The sequence below is a fragment of the Drosophila miranda genome, chromosome 2 (assembly GCF_003369915.1).
Source record: "Drosophila miranda strain MSH22 chromosome 2, D.miranda_PacBio2.1, whole genome shotgun sequence".
Taxonomy (NCBI): domain Eukaryota; kingdom Metazoa; phylum Arthropoda; class Insecta; order Diptera; family Drosophilidae; genus Drosophila; species Drosophila miranda.
The window spans coordinates 22380957-22393257 of NC_046675.1; the positions used below are offsets into that span (position 1 = coordinate 22380957).

The following is a 12301-nucleotide window of genomic DNA, read 5'->3' on the forward strand; positions in this document are numbered from 1 at the left end:
ACTGGTTTATTTAAAACACTTCCTTTTATTGGATTTTTATATACCGTTGAAATTTAATTTAATGGGTTAAATATTAATTTAAAATATACCATTATATACCGATATACCGAAATATGTTGTCTTATTTTTCCACGAAAAAGAGCTAACTACACACCTGCTACATTTCTACGTAATTATCAAGAATTGATATCGATACTATCAGGAGTGCGATAGGTGATTTACCAGCTGGGCTGGGGAAAAACAGTGCAAAGCAGTCCGAGAAATTGTTGTTTTTGCCAACAAGAACAATATAATTGTTATTAATTTATAGCCTGCTATTTTGTTTTCACATAAATACCATGCCGGTGAGTGGGTTCCTGTTGGAGGACATGTGTGTTTTTTTTTTGATTCGATTTGCTAAAGACCCCCTGCAAAGCAAGGGTGTACGAAAATATTATTATCATACATTTACTGAGTTTTTGTTTGTTAGGCCTACCACTCCCAGATCAAGGAGTTCCCCCAACAAGTGGGCAACATGGCCATCCTGCCCCTCCGTACCCAGGTGCGCGGACCAGCGCCCAGTGCCAATGTGGAGAACGACATCATTGATGAGTCACTATACTTTTTCAAAGCCAATGTATTCTTTCGCACATACGAAATCAAAGTAAGAATCCAATATCTACAGTACATACATATATGACTATACTCTCGCAATTCCAGTCGGAGGTGGACCGCGTTCTCATCTACGTGACACTGTACATAACCGAATGCCTGAAGCGGCTTAATCGATGCACCAGCAAGGGTCAGGGACAGCAGGAGATGTACAGCCTGGCCATTTCCAAGTTCGACATACCCGGCGACGCTGGCTTCCCCTTGAACGCCGTCTATGCGAAGCCCCAAACGGCCCAGGATTCGGACCTGATGCGTCAGTATCTGTTGCAGCTGCGCCACGAGACCGGCAATCGTGTGGTGGAGAGGGTCTTTAACACCGAGGATGGCAAGCCAAACAAGTGGTGGACGTGCTTTGCGAAGAAGAAGTTCATGGAGAAGAGCCTGGCTGGCCCGGGACAGTAGAGCCGTTCCCGTTCCATTCCAATGTCGAATTGCATTGAAACACTGGTAGTATTTCGTTCTATAAAGAAATTTAATACATAAATTATTTAATATCGTTCCGCCCGCTCCTTTATGCAGTATTAACTGTACAATAACAAAAGGTCGTCTATTGAGACGCAGCCACGGCAACGATATTTAATTGGAAAATCGTTCTAAACAAAGGATTCTAGTATATGTACAACCGACATTAACGATAGAGATGATCCGCTTGCAGATTGGACGCAATCTCAGACTCCCATTTGTCGCCGTTGCAGAGCAGCTTTTCCTTGTTGCGTCTCTGTGGAGAATTCGAAATTGGGTCCCTCGACAATGGCATCCACAGGGAAGGCCTCCTGCCACCAAAAAGTCAATGAATCGACTTGAAATTATGTAAAAATTACGACTCCCATTCCTTACCTGACAAAAGCCACAGTAGATGCACTTGGTCATGTCGATATCGTAGCGCGTCGTACGTCTGCTGCCATCGGCAGCGATCGATGATCAGGCCATACTCCAGTGGCAGCACTACACCAGGAAGCGAATCAAACTCATGGAGAATGCCGCGGCAGCGCAACAGCAGCAACAACTGCAACAAAGCAATGGTGGCGAAGCCGCCACAGCTGGCGAGGCGACAGCTAATGGCAATGGCACGGCATCCGCCGCTGAGGCACAGCCATTGGGGGGCTCGGTGCAGCGGGGCGAGCCTGGCCAGGCGCAGGCAGTGATTCCACAACAACAGCAGCAACAAATCAATGGCTTGGCCACAGCGTCAAACATCAAATTAGAATTAAATTAACGATGGCAATTGAAAGTTAACAAAATAAACTAGTCTAAGTCTTCTAAAAGTCTCTCTTTAGCTGTCTCCCCGCCTCTACAGTCGTCTCCTTTTGTTGGTAGTAAACGCCTTAGTAATCCCCATTTTAAACTGCATTCACAGCCACACTTGAAGATGCCGCCGCCGCCTGAGGATGAAACCATCGCCCACAAGGGACATTTCTATGGCGTCTACTTGCTATGCAGCCAGAGTCTCGACTCGCGCTATCGTGGAAAATGCTATGTGGGCTTCACCGTCAATCCCAAGCGACGTATCAAGCAGCATAATCGTGGCTGCGATTTCGGTGGAGCAAAGAAGACCAGCAAGAAGGGTCCCTGGCAGATGGTCATGATTGTCCATGGCTTTCCCAACAATATCTCGGCCCTGCAGTTCGAGTGGGCTTGGCATCAGCCCACGCTCTCCACCCGCTTGAAGATCTTTTCCGATCTGAAGCGCAAGAAGCCCAAGGAGACGCATTTTGATTACAATTTTAGGATTCTCAATCGCATGCTGGGCGTGGGGCCGTGGCATCGTCTGGCACTCACCATCCGCTGGCTGGAAACGGACTATGAGCGTGCGTTTGACCTGCCGATACCCTGCCACATGGAGATTGTCAGCGGCAAGGTGTCCATCTCCGCCTCGCAGCGTAAACTGGAGGAGGCTACCGGTACTGCTCCGCCTGTTGCCTGGGCCCACGAGTGTCACCTCTGCATGCAAAGCATCGAACAGCCGGAGCGCTCCCGGCTGGGCTGCACCAATCCCTTTTGCCGGCTGACCTGCCACATGCTGTGCCTCGCCAGCTATCTGCTGGGCGATGAGCCCGGCCAATACATACCCATTGGTGGCGAGTGTCCGCTGTGCGAGACTCGACTCAGTTGGTTCGCCCTGCTGCAGCGGAAACGTCTTCAGCTGGGAGTGCCCGGGGAGATGCAGGACAACGAAGAGGAAGACCTGAGCGATGATGGGCCCGATGTGGACAGCGATGTAGAGGTCCAAGAATTCAGTGATTAATGTGATGTCCTGTCTTATTATTTTACGAGGATTTTTAACAGAAAACCCATCGACGGTAAAATAGCGCTGTAAAAGTGTCAGTTAGATTAGAAATGTGGACTTTTAGTTTGAATCTCATTTTAATCAGCTGCTCCCATGGTGGGGGGCCCTTGCCGATAAAAAAAACGTTGGTAAAATCATAAATATCGAAATATCGTTAAAAGTTCAAGCAATATTTGTTTATTTATATATAAATAATGTTTGTAATATATCCTCACTTCGAGACGTTTTTCTTTCAGCTGCAAAAGCTTTCGCTGTCACTGAAAATATCCACCAATTGAGCATTTACACTTTCAAATGGAGAAGAGCTAGGTCCTTGTCAGCCCCTTAGGCTTAGCAGCTTTCCCTTTCCACAGCGGCAGGCGCCTCGTCTACTTTTACTTCATCGGCATCCCTGGACACCATCTAAAAAGGGAATACAATGATTATACAATTTAATATAAACCACACATGTGGTACCTTCGTCAGCTTTGGAATCGATCTCGACTTTTATTTTATTTATTTATATTATTTATTATATTATTATTTTTATTATTCTTCGCCATTTTTCTCGCGACAAACAAAGTTACTGACAGATTTTGGAAATTTGAATAATACAGATAAAATTAACGTGGGGTTGTCTTTGAAAATATCGAAACATATAGGTATAAATTTTAAAATTTTGTTTTTTCTTTGGCGTCTAGCTTATGTCTCCTGCAGTTATTCTTTGAATTACTTGTCATTGCGGCGACTCTTACAAACTTCCCAGAGCATCTTCTGCTCTTCTCTTATATTCGCTTCACGCTCGTCCAAGGGATTAATCGGTTCGTTGTTATCATCGTTGGGTTGTTCCATTAAATCGGGTCGCAGTCTTACTATCTGATCTAGGACGTCGTTCATCAACAGTGTAGTCTGACCGTCGTCGTCGTCTTCAGCAGTGAATAGGCCATATTCCACGGCATTGGCCAGGCGATGGGCCAGCAGCGGCTCATAGGGACCATGCAAGTGTGGTCGGGCTACATCCTATCTGATGGGTGAATATTGGTTTGCCGACTGCTCTCTAGGTGTAGTCCGCAACAGTGCAGCGTGTTGCAAGGCATGGTACCAGGATTGAGGTACAAGGCGTCCCGAGAGGGTATACGTGTTAAACTGTCTGCTTGATAATACACGTCGGGGTCTAGCAGCCTCAAACTGAGCAAACTGACTTGGAGTTGCTGGCAGCATCTGCATCCTCCCAAACTGGCTAGTCGACTCTGGCCACTGATCGGTTGAATATCCAGCTCGTCGCATTCTAGTCCACAGTTGATATGCTGGGTCACTCCCGATGAGAGGTTCGTGCCCACTCACATAATACCTCTCAAAATGTCCAATTTCAAATGTTGGATGTGTACGCTGAGTCACTACGATCGGTAAACGTGAACCAATGAGTGGTTGTAGTTGCGCAAGCATGTCCAATCTGGAGCTGACCGGACAGGGGTTGAGTCGTAGCCCGTCGATATAGTGACGACGAAGTTCCTAGACGATATAGTGACACGAATATATTAAGTTAAGAGGAGATGCTTGGCGGCTATTAATACTCACTTCATAGCTTTCCTCCTCATTTTCGTCCTCGTCATCTTCGTCATCATCTTCTTCTTCTGTTTCGTCGTTATTCTCGTCGCCATCTTCTTCATTTGGAGCTGCTTCTTCTTCGTTTTCTTCGTCAGCCTGGTCGTCCCCGTCCTCTCCTTCTCCACCATTGTTCCCTGGATCACCAAGGCGTTCAAGTTCGTCAGAAATATTGAAATATTCGTGTGCGCCTGGAATTAGCCTCAAAGTTTCGCCCAAGTTTGCTGCCGGTAGCACCAGTAGCTTTGATGACTCTGAATTTAACTGCGTCTCCTGGTATAAGCGCTTGTACTGCACCCGTTGATTTTCAAACTTTATTGCATTCATTGTCCTAATTTTCAACGCGAAACAAATATTTTTCATAAAATTCAAACAGTCTCATAAAAGAAGTAAGTACTCGATGAAATATTGCCTTACAATTTTGAGTTTTGAGCCTTTGAAAAACTTTTATATACCATCGATAGTATCTATGTTATAAATCATTCCATTCAAAACTATCGAGTGGCGCCGCTATCGATGGTTTGACAGCTCTAGGTCGCGCCGGCTCACAAAACTGCCGTTCAGTGTGACTGACCCTCAGAAATATACCGAAATATACCGTATTATTTTAAAATGATACCGTAAATATACTGACAAATTCAAGTTCTGTTTTACACATTCCACGTTTTTGATATTCCGTAGAACATAACTAGCTATATAGAACATTTAGCCATGCCCAAATAATTTTATCCGATTAATGAATTTATTTTCTAATTGACTGGTTTATTTAAAACACTTCCTTTTATTGGATTTTTATATACCGTTGAAATTTAATTTAATGGGTTAAATATTAATTTAAAATATACCATTATATACCGATATACCGAAATATGTTGTCTTATTTTTCCACGAAAAAGAGCTAACTACACACCTGCTACATTTCTACGTAATTATCAAGAATTGATATCGATACTATCAGGAGTGCGATAGGTGATTTACCAGCTGGGCTGGGGAAAAACAGTGCAAAGCAGTCCGAGAAATTGTTGTTTTTGCCAAAAAGAACAATATAATTGTTATTAATTTATAGCCTGCTATTTTGTTTTCACATAAATACCATGCCGGTGAGTGGGTTCCTGTTGGAGGACATGTGTGTTTTTTTTTTGATTCGATTTGCTAAAGACCCCCTGCAAAGCAAGGGTGTACGAAAATATTATTATCATACATTTACTGAGTTTTTGTTTGTTAGGCCTACCACTCCCAGATCAAGGAGTTCCCCCAACAAGTGGGCAACATGGCCATCCTGCCCCTCCGTACCCAGGTGCGCGGACCAGCGCCCAGTGCCAATGTGGAGAACGACATCATTGATGAGTCACTATACTTTTTCAAAGCCAATGTATTCTTTCGCACATACGAAATCAAAGTAAGAATCCAATATCTACAGTACATACATATATGACTATACTCTCGCAATTCCAGTCGGAGGTGGACCGCGTTCTCATCTACGTGACACTGTACATAACCGAATGCCTGAAGCGGCTTAATCGATGCACCAGCAAGGGTCAGGGACAGCAGGAGATGTACAGCCTGGCCATTTCCAAGTTCGACATACCCGGCGACGCTGGCTTCCCCTTGAACGCCGTCTATGCGAAGCCCCAAACGGCCCAGGATTCGGACCTGATGCGTCAGTATCTGTTGCAGCTGCGCCACGAGACCGGCAATCGTGTGGTGGAGAGGGTCTTTAACACCGAGGATGGCAAGCCAAACAAGTGGTGGACGTGCTTTGCGAAGAAGAAGTTCATGGAGAAGAGCCTGGCTGGCCCGGGACAGTAGAGCCGTTCCCGTTCCATTCCAATGTCGAATTGCATTGAAACACTGGTAGTATTTCGTTCTATAAAGAAATTTAATACATAAATTATTTAATATCGTTCCGCCCGCTCCTTTATGCAGTATTAACTGTACAATAACAAAAGGTCGTCTATTGAGACGCAGCCACGGCAACGATATTTAATTGGAAAATCGTTCTAAACAAAGGATTCTAGTATATGTACAACCGACATTAACGATATAGATGATCCGCTTGCAGATTGGACGCAATCTCAGACTCCCATTTGTCGCCGTTGCAGAGCAGCTTTTCCTTGTTGTACAGCAACTCCTCGTGCGTATCTGTGGAGAATTCGAAATTGGGTTCCTCGACAATGGCATCCACAGGGAAGGCCTCCTGCCACCAAAAAGTCAATGAATCGACTTGAAATTATGTAAAAATTACGACTCCCATTCCTTACCTGACAAAAGCCACAGTAGATGCACTTGGTCATGTCGATATCGTAGCGCGTCGTACGTCTGCTGCCATCGGCAGTGATCGATGATCAGGCCATACTCCAGTGGCAGCACTACACCAGGAAGCGAATCAAACTCATGGAGAATGCCGCGGCAGCGCAACAGCAGCAACAACAGCAACAACTGCAACAAAGCAATGGTGGCGAAGCCGCCACAGCTGGCGAGGCGGCAGCCACGGGGGGTATGATGGCCACAGCTAATGGCAATGGCACGGTATCCGCCGCTGAGGCACAGCCATTGGGGGGCTCGGTGCAGCGGGGCGAGCCTGGCCAGGCGCAGGCAGTGATTCCACAACAACAGCAGCAACAAATCAATGGCTTGGCCACAGCGTCAAACATCAAATTAGAATTAAATTAACGATGGCAATTGAAAGTTAACAAAATAAACTAGTCTAAGTCTTCTAAAAGTCTCTCTTTAGCTGTCTCCCCGCCTCTACAGTCGTCTCCTTTTGTTGGTAGTAAACGCCTTAGTAATCCCCATTTTAAACTGCATTCACAGCCACAGATGCCGCCGCCGCCTGAGGATAAAACCATCGCCCACAAGGGACATTTCTATGGCGTCTACTTGCTATGCAGCCAGAGTCTCGACTCGCGCTATCGTGGAAAATGCTATGTGGGCTTCACCGTCAATCCCAAGCGACGTATCAAGCAGCATAATCGTGGCTGCGATTTCGGTGGAGCAAAGAAGACCAGCAAGAAGGGTCCCTGGCAGATGGTCATGATTGTCCATGGCTTTCCCAACAATATCTCGGCCCTGCAGTTCGAGTGGGCTTGGCATCAGCCCACGCTCTCCACCCGCTTGAAGATCTTTTCCGATCTGAAGCGCAAAAAGCCCAAGGAGACGCATTTTGATTACAATTTTAGGATTCTCAATCGCATGCTGGGCGTGGGGCCGTGGCATCGTCTGGCACTCACCATCCGCTGGCTGGAAACGGACTATGAGCGTGCGTTTGACCTGCCGATACCCTGCCACATGGAGATTGTCAGCGGCAAGGTGTCCATCTCCGCCTCGCAGCGTAAACTGGAGGAGGCTACCGGTACTGCTCCGCCTGTTGCCTGGGCCCACGAGTGTCACCTCTGCATGCAAAGCATCGAACAGCCGGAGCGCTCCCGGCTGGGCTGCACCAATCCCTTTTGCCGGCTGACCTGCCACATGCTGTGCCTCGCCAGCTATCTGCTGGGCGATGAGCCCGGCCAATACATACCCATTGGGGGCGAGTGTCCGCTGTGCGAGACTCGACTCAGTTGGTTCGCCCTGCTGCAGCGGAAACGTCTCCAGCTGGGAGTGCCCGGGGAGATGCAGGACAACGAAGAGGAAGACCTGAGCGATGATGGGCTCGATGTGGACAGCGATGTAGAGGTCCAAGAATTCAGTGATTAATGTGATGTCCTGTCTTATTATTTTACGAGGATTTTTAACAGAAAACCCATCGACGGTAAAATAGCGCTGTAAAAGTGTCAGTTAGATTAGAAATGTGGACTTTTAGTTTGAATCTCATTTTAATCAGCTGCTCCCATGGTGGGGGGCCCTTGCCGATAAAAAAAACGTTGGGAAAATTATTAATATCGAAATATCGTTAAAAGTTCAAGCAATATTTGTTTATTTATATATAAATAATATTTGTAATATATCCTCACTTCGAGACGTTTTTCTTTCAGCTGCAAAAGCTTTCGCTGTCACTGAAAATATCCACCAATTGAGCATTTACACTTTCAAATGGAGAAGAGCTAGGTCCTTGTCAGCCCCTTAGGCTTAGCAGCTTTCCCTTTCCACAGCGGCAGGTGCCTCGTCTACTTTTACTTCATCGGCATCCCTGGACACCATCTAAAAAGGGAATACAATGATTATACAATTTAATATAAACCACACATGTGGTACCTTCGTCAGCTTTGGAATCGATCTCGACTTTTATTTTATTTATTTATATTATTTATTATATTATTATTTTTATTATTCTTCGCCATTTTTCTCGCGACAAACAAAGTTACTGACAGATTTTGGAAATTTGAATAATACAGATAAAATTAACGTGGGGTTGTCTTTGAAAATATCGAAACATATAGGTATAAGTAATTTTTAGAAACTATCTTGTGCGAGTATAACACTTGTATAAATTTTAAAATTTTTTTTTTTCTTTGGCGTCTAGCTTATGTCTCCTGCAGTTATTCTTTCAATTACTTGTCATTGCGGCGACTCTTACAAACTTCCCAGAGCATCTTCTGCTCTTCTCTTATATTCGCTTCACGCTCGTCCAAGGGATTAATCGGTTCGTTGTTATCATCGTTGGGTTGTTCCATTAAATCGGGTCGCAGTCTTACTATCTGATCTAGGACGTCGTTCATCAACAGTGTAGTCTGACCGTCGTCGTCGTCTTCAGCAGTGCATAGGCCATATTCCACTGCATTGGCCAGGCGATGGGCCAGCAGCGGCTCATAGGGACCATGCAAGTGTGGTCGGGCTACATCCTGTCTGATGGGTGAATATTGGTTTGCCGACTGCTCTCTAGGTGTAGTCCGCAACAGTGCAGCGTGTTGCAAGGCATGGTACCAGGATTGAGGTACAAGGCGTCCCGAGGGGGTATACGTGTTAAACTGCAACAGCCGCAACAGTGCAGCGTGTTGCAAGGCATGGTACCAGGATTGAGGTACAAGGCGTCCCGAGGGGGTATACGTGTTAAACTGTCTGCTTGATAATACACGTCGGGGTCTAGCAGCTTCAAACTGAGCACCGAATTGAGGACAATTCCGATGGTGGCATATACATGAAGTTCGAGTTCGAGCCTCTCTGTATGATGGATCCGATTGGAGTGCATTTCGCACGAAATCCGACCGAAAGGGTGCTGGCTGATAAGATCCAGGGATTGAGGGAGAATATAAAAAAGTATCTCCGACTCTATATCCGCTATAATCAAAGCGATTTCTGGGTGGATTTGCATTGTTTGGATCCACTATGGCGAAAGCAGACGCCTCTCTGTGTGATGGATACGACTGGAGTGCATTTGAAGATCGCACGGAATCCGGCTGATGGGATGCTGGCTGATTGGATCCAGGGATTGGTGGAGAATATAAAAAAGTATCTCCGACTCTATATCCGCTATAATCAAAGCGGTTTCTGGGTGGATTTGCATTGTTTGGATCCACTATGGCGAAAGCAGACGCCTCTCTGTGTGATGGATACGACTGGAGTGCATTTGAAGATCGCACGGAATCCGGCTGATGGGATGCTGGCTGATTGGATCCAGGGATTGGTGGAGAATATAAAAAAGTATCTCCGACTCTATATCCGCTATAATCAAAGCGGTTTCTGGGTGGATTTGCATTGTTTGGATCCACTATGGCGAAAGCAGACGCCTCTCTGTGTGATGGATACGACTGGAGTGCATTTGAAGATCGTACGGAATCCGGCTGATGGGATGCTGGCTGATTGGATCCAAGGATTGGTGGAGAATATAAAAAAGTATCTCCGACTCTATATCCGCTATAATCAAAGCGGTTTCTGGGTGGATTTGCATTGTTTGGATCCACTATGGCGAAAGAAGACGCCTCTCTGTGTGATGGATACGATTGGAGTGCATTTGAAGATCGCACGGAATTCGGCTGATGGGATGCTGGTTGATTGGATCCAGGGATTGGTGGAGAATATAAAAAAGTATCTCCGACTCTATATCCGCTATAATCAAAGCGATTTCTGGGTGGATTTGCATTGTTTGGATCCACTATGGCGAAAGCAGACGCCTCTCTGTGTGATGGATACGACTGGAGTGCATTTGAAGATCGCACGGAATCCGGCTGATGGGATGCTGGCTGATTGGATCCAGGGATTGGTGGAGAATATAAAAAAGTATCTCCGACTCTATATCCGCTATAATCAAAGCGGTTTCTGGGTGGATTTGCATTGTTTGGATCCACTATGGCGAAAGAAGACGCCTCTCTGTGTGATGGATACGATTGGAGTGCATTTGAAGATCGCACGGAATTCGGCTGATGGGATGCTGGTTGATTGGATCCAGGGATTGGTGGAGAATATAAAAAAGTATCTCCGACTCTATATCCGCTATAATCAAAGCGATTTCTGGGTGGATTTGCATTGTTTGGATCCACTATGGCGAAAGCAGACGCCTCTCTGTGTGATGGATACGACTGGAGTGCATTTGAAGATCGCACGGAATCCGGCTGATGGGATGCTGGCTGATTGGATCCAGGGATTGGTGGAGAATATAAAAAAGTATCTCCGACTCTATATCCGCTATAATCAAAGCGATTTCTGGGTGGATTTGCATTGTTTGGATCCACTATGGCGAAAGCAGACGCCTCTCTGTGTGATGGATACGACTGGAGTGCATTTGAAGATCGCACGGAATCCGGCTGATGGGATGCTGGCTGATTGGATCCAGGGATTGGTGGAGAATATAAAAAAGTATCTCCGACCCTGTATCCGCTATAATCAAAGCGATTTCTGGGTGGGTTTTCTGTGTTGGGATCCGATCTTTGATACTCTACCATCGGCGAATATTCGGTTGAAGTCAGCTCTCCGCGTGGACTATAAACATTCCATCGATTCACCTCCCCGTTGGGAGGATATACTATTTCTCTCCCAAAAGCTCCGGTTTGAATATAGGCATCTCTTCGTGGATTTGCTGGATTTGGAGTTGCTGGCAGCATCTGCATCCTCCCAAACTGGCTAGTCGACTCTGGCCACTGATCGGTTGAATATCCAGCTCGTCGCATTCTAGTCCACAGTTGATATGCTGGGTCACTCCCGATGAGAGGTTCGTGCCCACTCACATAATACCTCTCAAAATGTCCAATTTCAAATGTTGGATGTGTACGCTGAGTCACTACGATCGGTAAACGTGAACCAATGAGTGGTTGTAGTTGCGCCAGCATGTCCAATCTGGAGCAGACCGGACAGGGGTTGAGTCGTAGCCCGTCGATATAGTGACGACGAAGTTCCTAGACGATATAGTGACACGAATATATTAAGTTAAGAGGAGATGCTTGGCGGCTATTAATACTCACTTCATGGCTTTCCTCCTCATTTTCGTCCTCGTCATCTTCGTCATCGTCTTCTTCTTCTGTTTCGTCGTTATTCTCGTCGCCATCTTCTTCATTCGGAGCTGCTTCTTCTTCGTTTTCTTCGTCAGCCTGGTCGTCCCCGTCCTCTCCTTCTCCACCATTGTTCCCTGGATCACCAAGGCGTTCAAGTTCGTCAGAAATATTGAAATATTCGTGTGCGCCTGGAATTAGCCTCAAAGTTTCGCCCAAGTTTGCTGCCGGTAGCACCAGTAGCTTTGATGACTCAGAATTTAACTGCGTCTCCTGGTATAAGCGCTTGTACTGCACCCGTTGATTTTCAAACTTTATTGCATTCATTGTCCTAATTTTCAACGCGAAACAAATATTTTTCATAAAATTCAAACAGTCTCATAAAAGAAGTAAGTACTCGATGAAATATTGCCTTACA

General features: G+C 45.9%; 7 protein-coding genes and 1 pseudogene across 10 annotated transcripts; 5 read left to right on the top strand and 3 right to left on the bottom strand.

Moving 5' to 3' along the window:
- The first annotated feature begins 236 nt into the window (after positions 1 to 236).
- LOC108155847 (actin-related protein 2/3 complex subunit 3) lies at positions 237 to 1437 on the top strand. 2 transcript variants are annotated; one of them, XM_033389501.1, is made up of 4 exons: positions 237 to 344; positions 470 to 643; positions 700 to 1098; positions 1171 to 1437. In XM_033389501.1, exons 1-3 carry the CDS (start codon positions 339 to 341, stop codon positions 1051 to 1053), a joined length of 534 nt encoding a protein of 177 aa, XP_033245392.1. In that variant the 5' UTR covers positions 237 to 338; the 3' UTR covers positions 1054 to 1098; positions 1171 to 1437. The 2 variants fall into 2 exon arrangements, with proteins under 2 accessions (XP_033245392.1, XP_017142448.1); XM_017286959.2 differs by lacking the exon at positions 1171 to 1437 and having other exon boundaries at positions 700 to 1143.
- LOC117187230 (structure-specific endonuclease subunit SLX1 homolog) lies at positions 1010 to 3411 on the top strand. Its single transcript, XM_033389477.1, has 2 exons — positions 1010 to 1098; positions 2009 to 3411. Exons 1-2 carry the CDS (start codon positions 1075 to 1077, stop codon positions 2894 to 2896), a joined length of 912 nt encoding a protein of 303 aa, XP_033245368.1. The 5' UTR covers positions 1010 to 1074; the 3' UTR covers positions 2897 to 3411.
- Positions 1200 to 1521, bottom strand: LOC117187245 (annotated as a pseudogene).
- On the bottom strand, positions 3316 to 5038 carry LOC117187233. 2 transcript variants are annotated; one of them, XR_004471993.1, is made up of 4 exons: positions 4940 to 5038; positions 4496 to 4853; positions 3395 to 4429; positions 3316 to 3340 (listed from the first exon to the last, which is right to left on the bottom strand). XR_004471993.1 is itself a non-coding variant. In XM_033389480.1 (2 exons), the coding sequence occupies exons 1-2, from the start codon at positions 4651 to 4653 to the stop codon at positions 4315 to 4317; spliced, it is 273 nt and encodes a 90-aa protein (XP_033245371.1). In that variant the 5' UTR covers positions 4654 to 4950; the 3' UTR covers positions 3641 to 4314. The 2 variants fall into 2 exon arrangements, 1 of the variants encoding a protein (XP_033245371.1); XM_033389480.1 differs by lacking the exon at positions 3316 to 3340 and having other exon boundaries at positions 3641 to 4429; positions 4496 to 4950.
- A 458-nt stretch (positions 5039 to 5496) lies between these two features.
- On the top strand, positions 5497 to 6732 carry LOC117187240 (actin-related protein 2/3 complex subunit 3-like). Its single transcript, XM_033389498.1, has 4 exons — positions 5497 to 5622; positions 5748 to 5921; positions 5978 to 6376; positions 6449 to 6732. The coding sequence occupies exons 1-3, from the start codon at positions 5617 to 5619 to the stop codon at positions 6329 to 6331; spliced, it is 534 nt and encodes a 177-aa protein (XP_033245389.1). The 5' UTR covers positions 5497 to 5616; the 3' UTR covers positions 6332 to 6376; positions 6449 to 6732.
- On the bottom strand, positions 6476 to 6867 carry LOC117187244 (NADH dehydrogenase [ubiquinone] iron-sulfur protein 8, mitochondrial-like). The gene is made up of 2 exons (XM_033389504.1): positions 6784 to 6867; positions 6476 to 6719 (listed from the first exon to the last, which is right to left on the bottom strand). The coding sequence occupies exons 1-2, from the start codon at positions 6814 to 6816 to the stop codon at positions 6558 to 6560; spliced, it is 195 nt and encodes a 64-aa protein (XP_033245395.1). The 5' UTR covers positions 6817 to 6867; the 3' UTR covers positions 6476 to 6557.
- Positions 6830 to 7244, top strand: LOC117186942 (mediator of RNA polymerase II transcription subunit 31-like; the record flags this gene model as incomplete). Its single annotated transcript, XM_033388347.1, has 1 exon — positions 6830 to 7244. A coding segment is annotated over one exon (366 nt), but the record flags the coding sequence as incomplete, so codon positions are not given.
- A 72-nt stretch (positions 7245 to 7316) lies between these two features.
- On the top strand, positions 7317 to 8734 carry LOC117187237 (structure-specific endonuclease subunit SLX1 homolog). Of its 2 annotated transcripts, XM_033389487.1 has the most exons (2): positions 7317 to 8026; positions 8060 to 8734. In XM_033389487.1, exons 1-2 carry the CDS (start codon positions 7343 to 7345, stop codon positions 8216 to 8218), a joined length of 843 nt encoding a protein of 280 aa, XP_033245378.1. In that variant the 5' UTR covers positions 7317 to 7342; the 3' UTR covers positions 8219 to 8734. The 2 variants fall into 2 exon arrangements, with proteins under 2 accessions (XP_033245378.1, XP_033245377.1); XM_033389486.1 differs by having other exon boundaries at positions 7317 to 8734.
- Positions 8735 to 12301: the final 3567 nt, after the last annotated feature.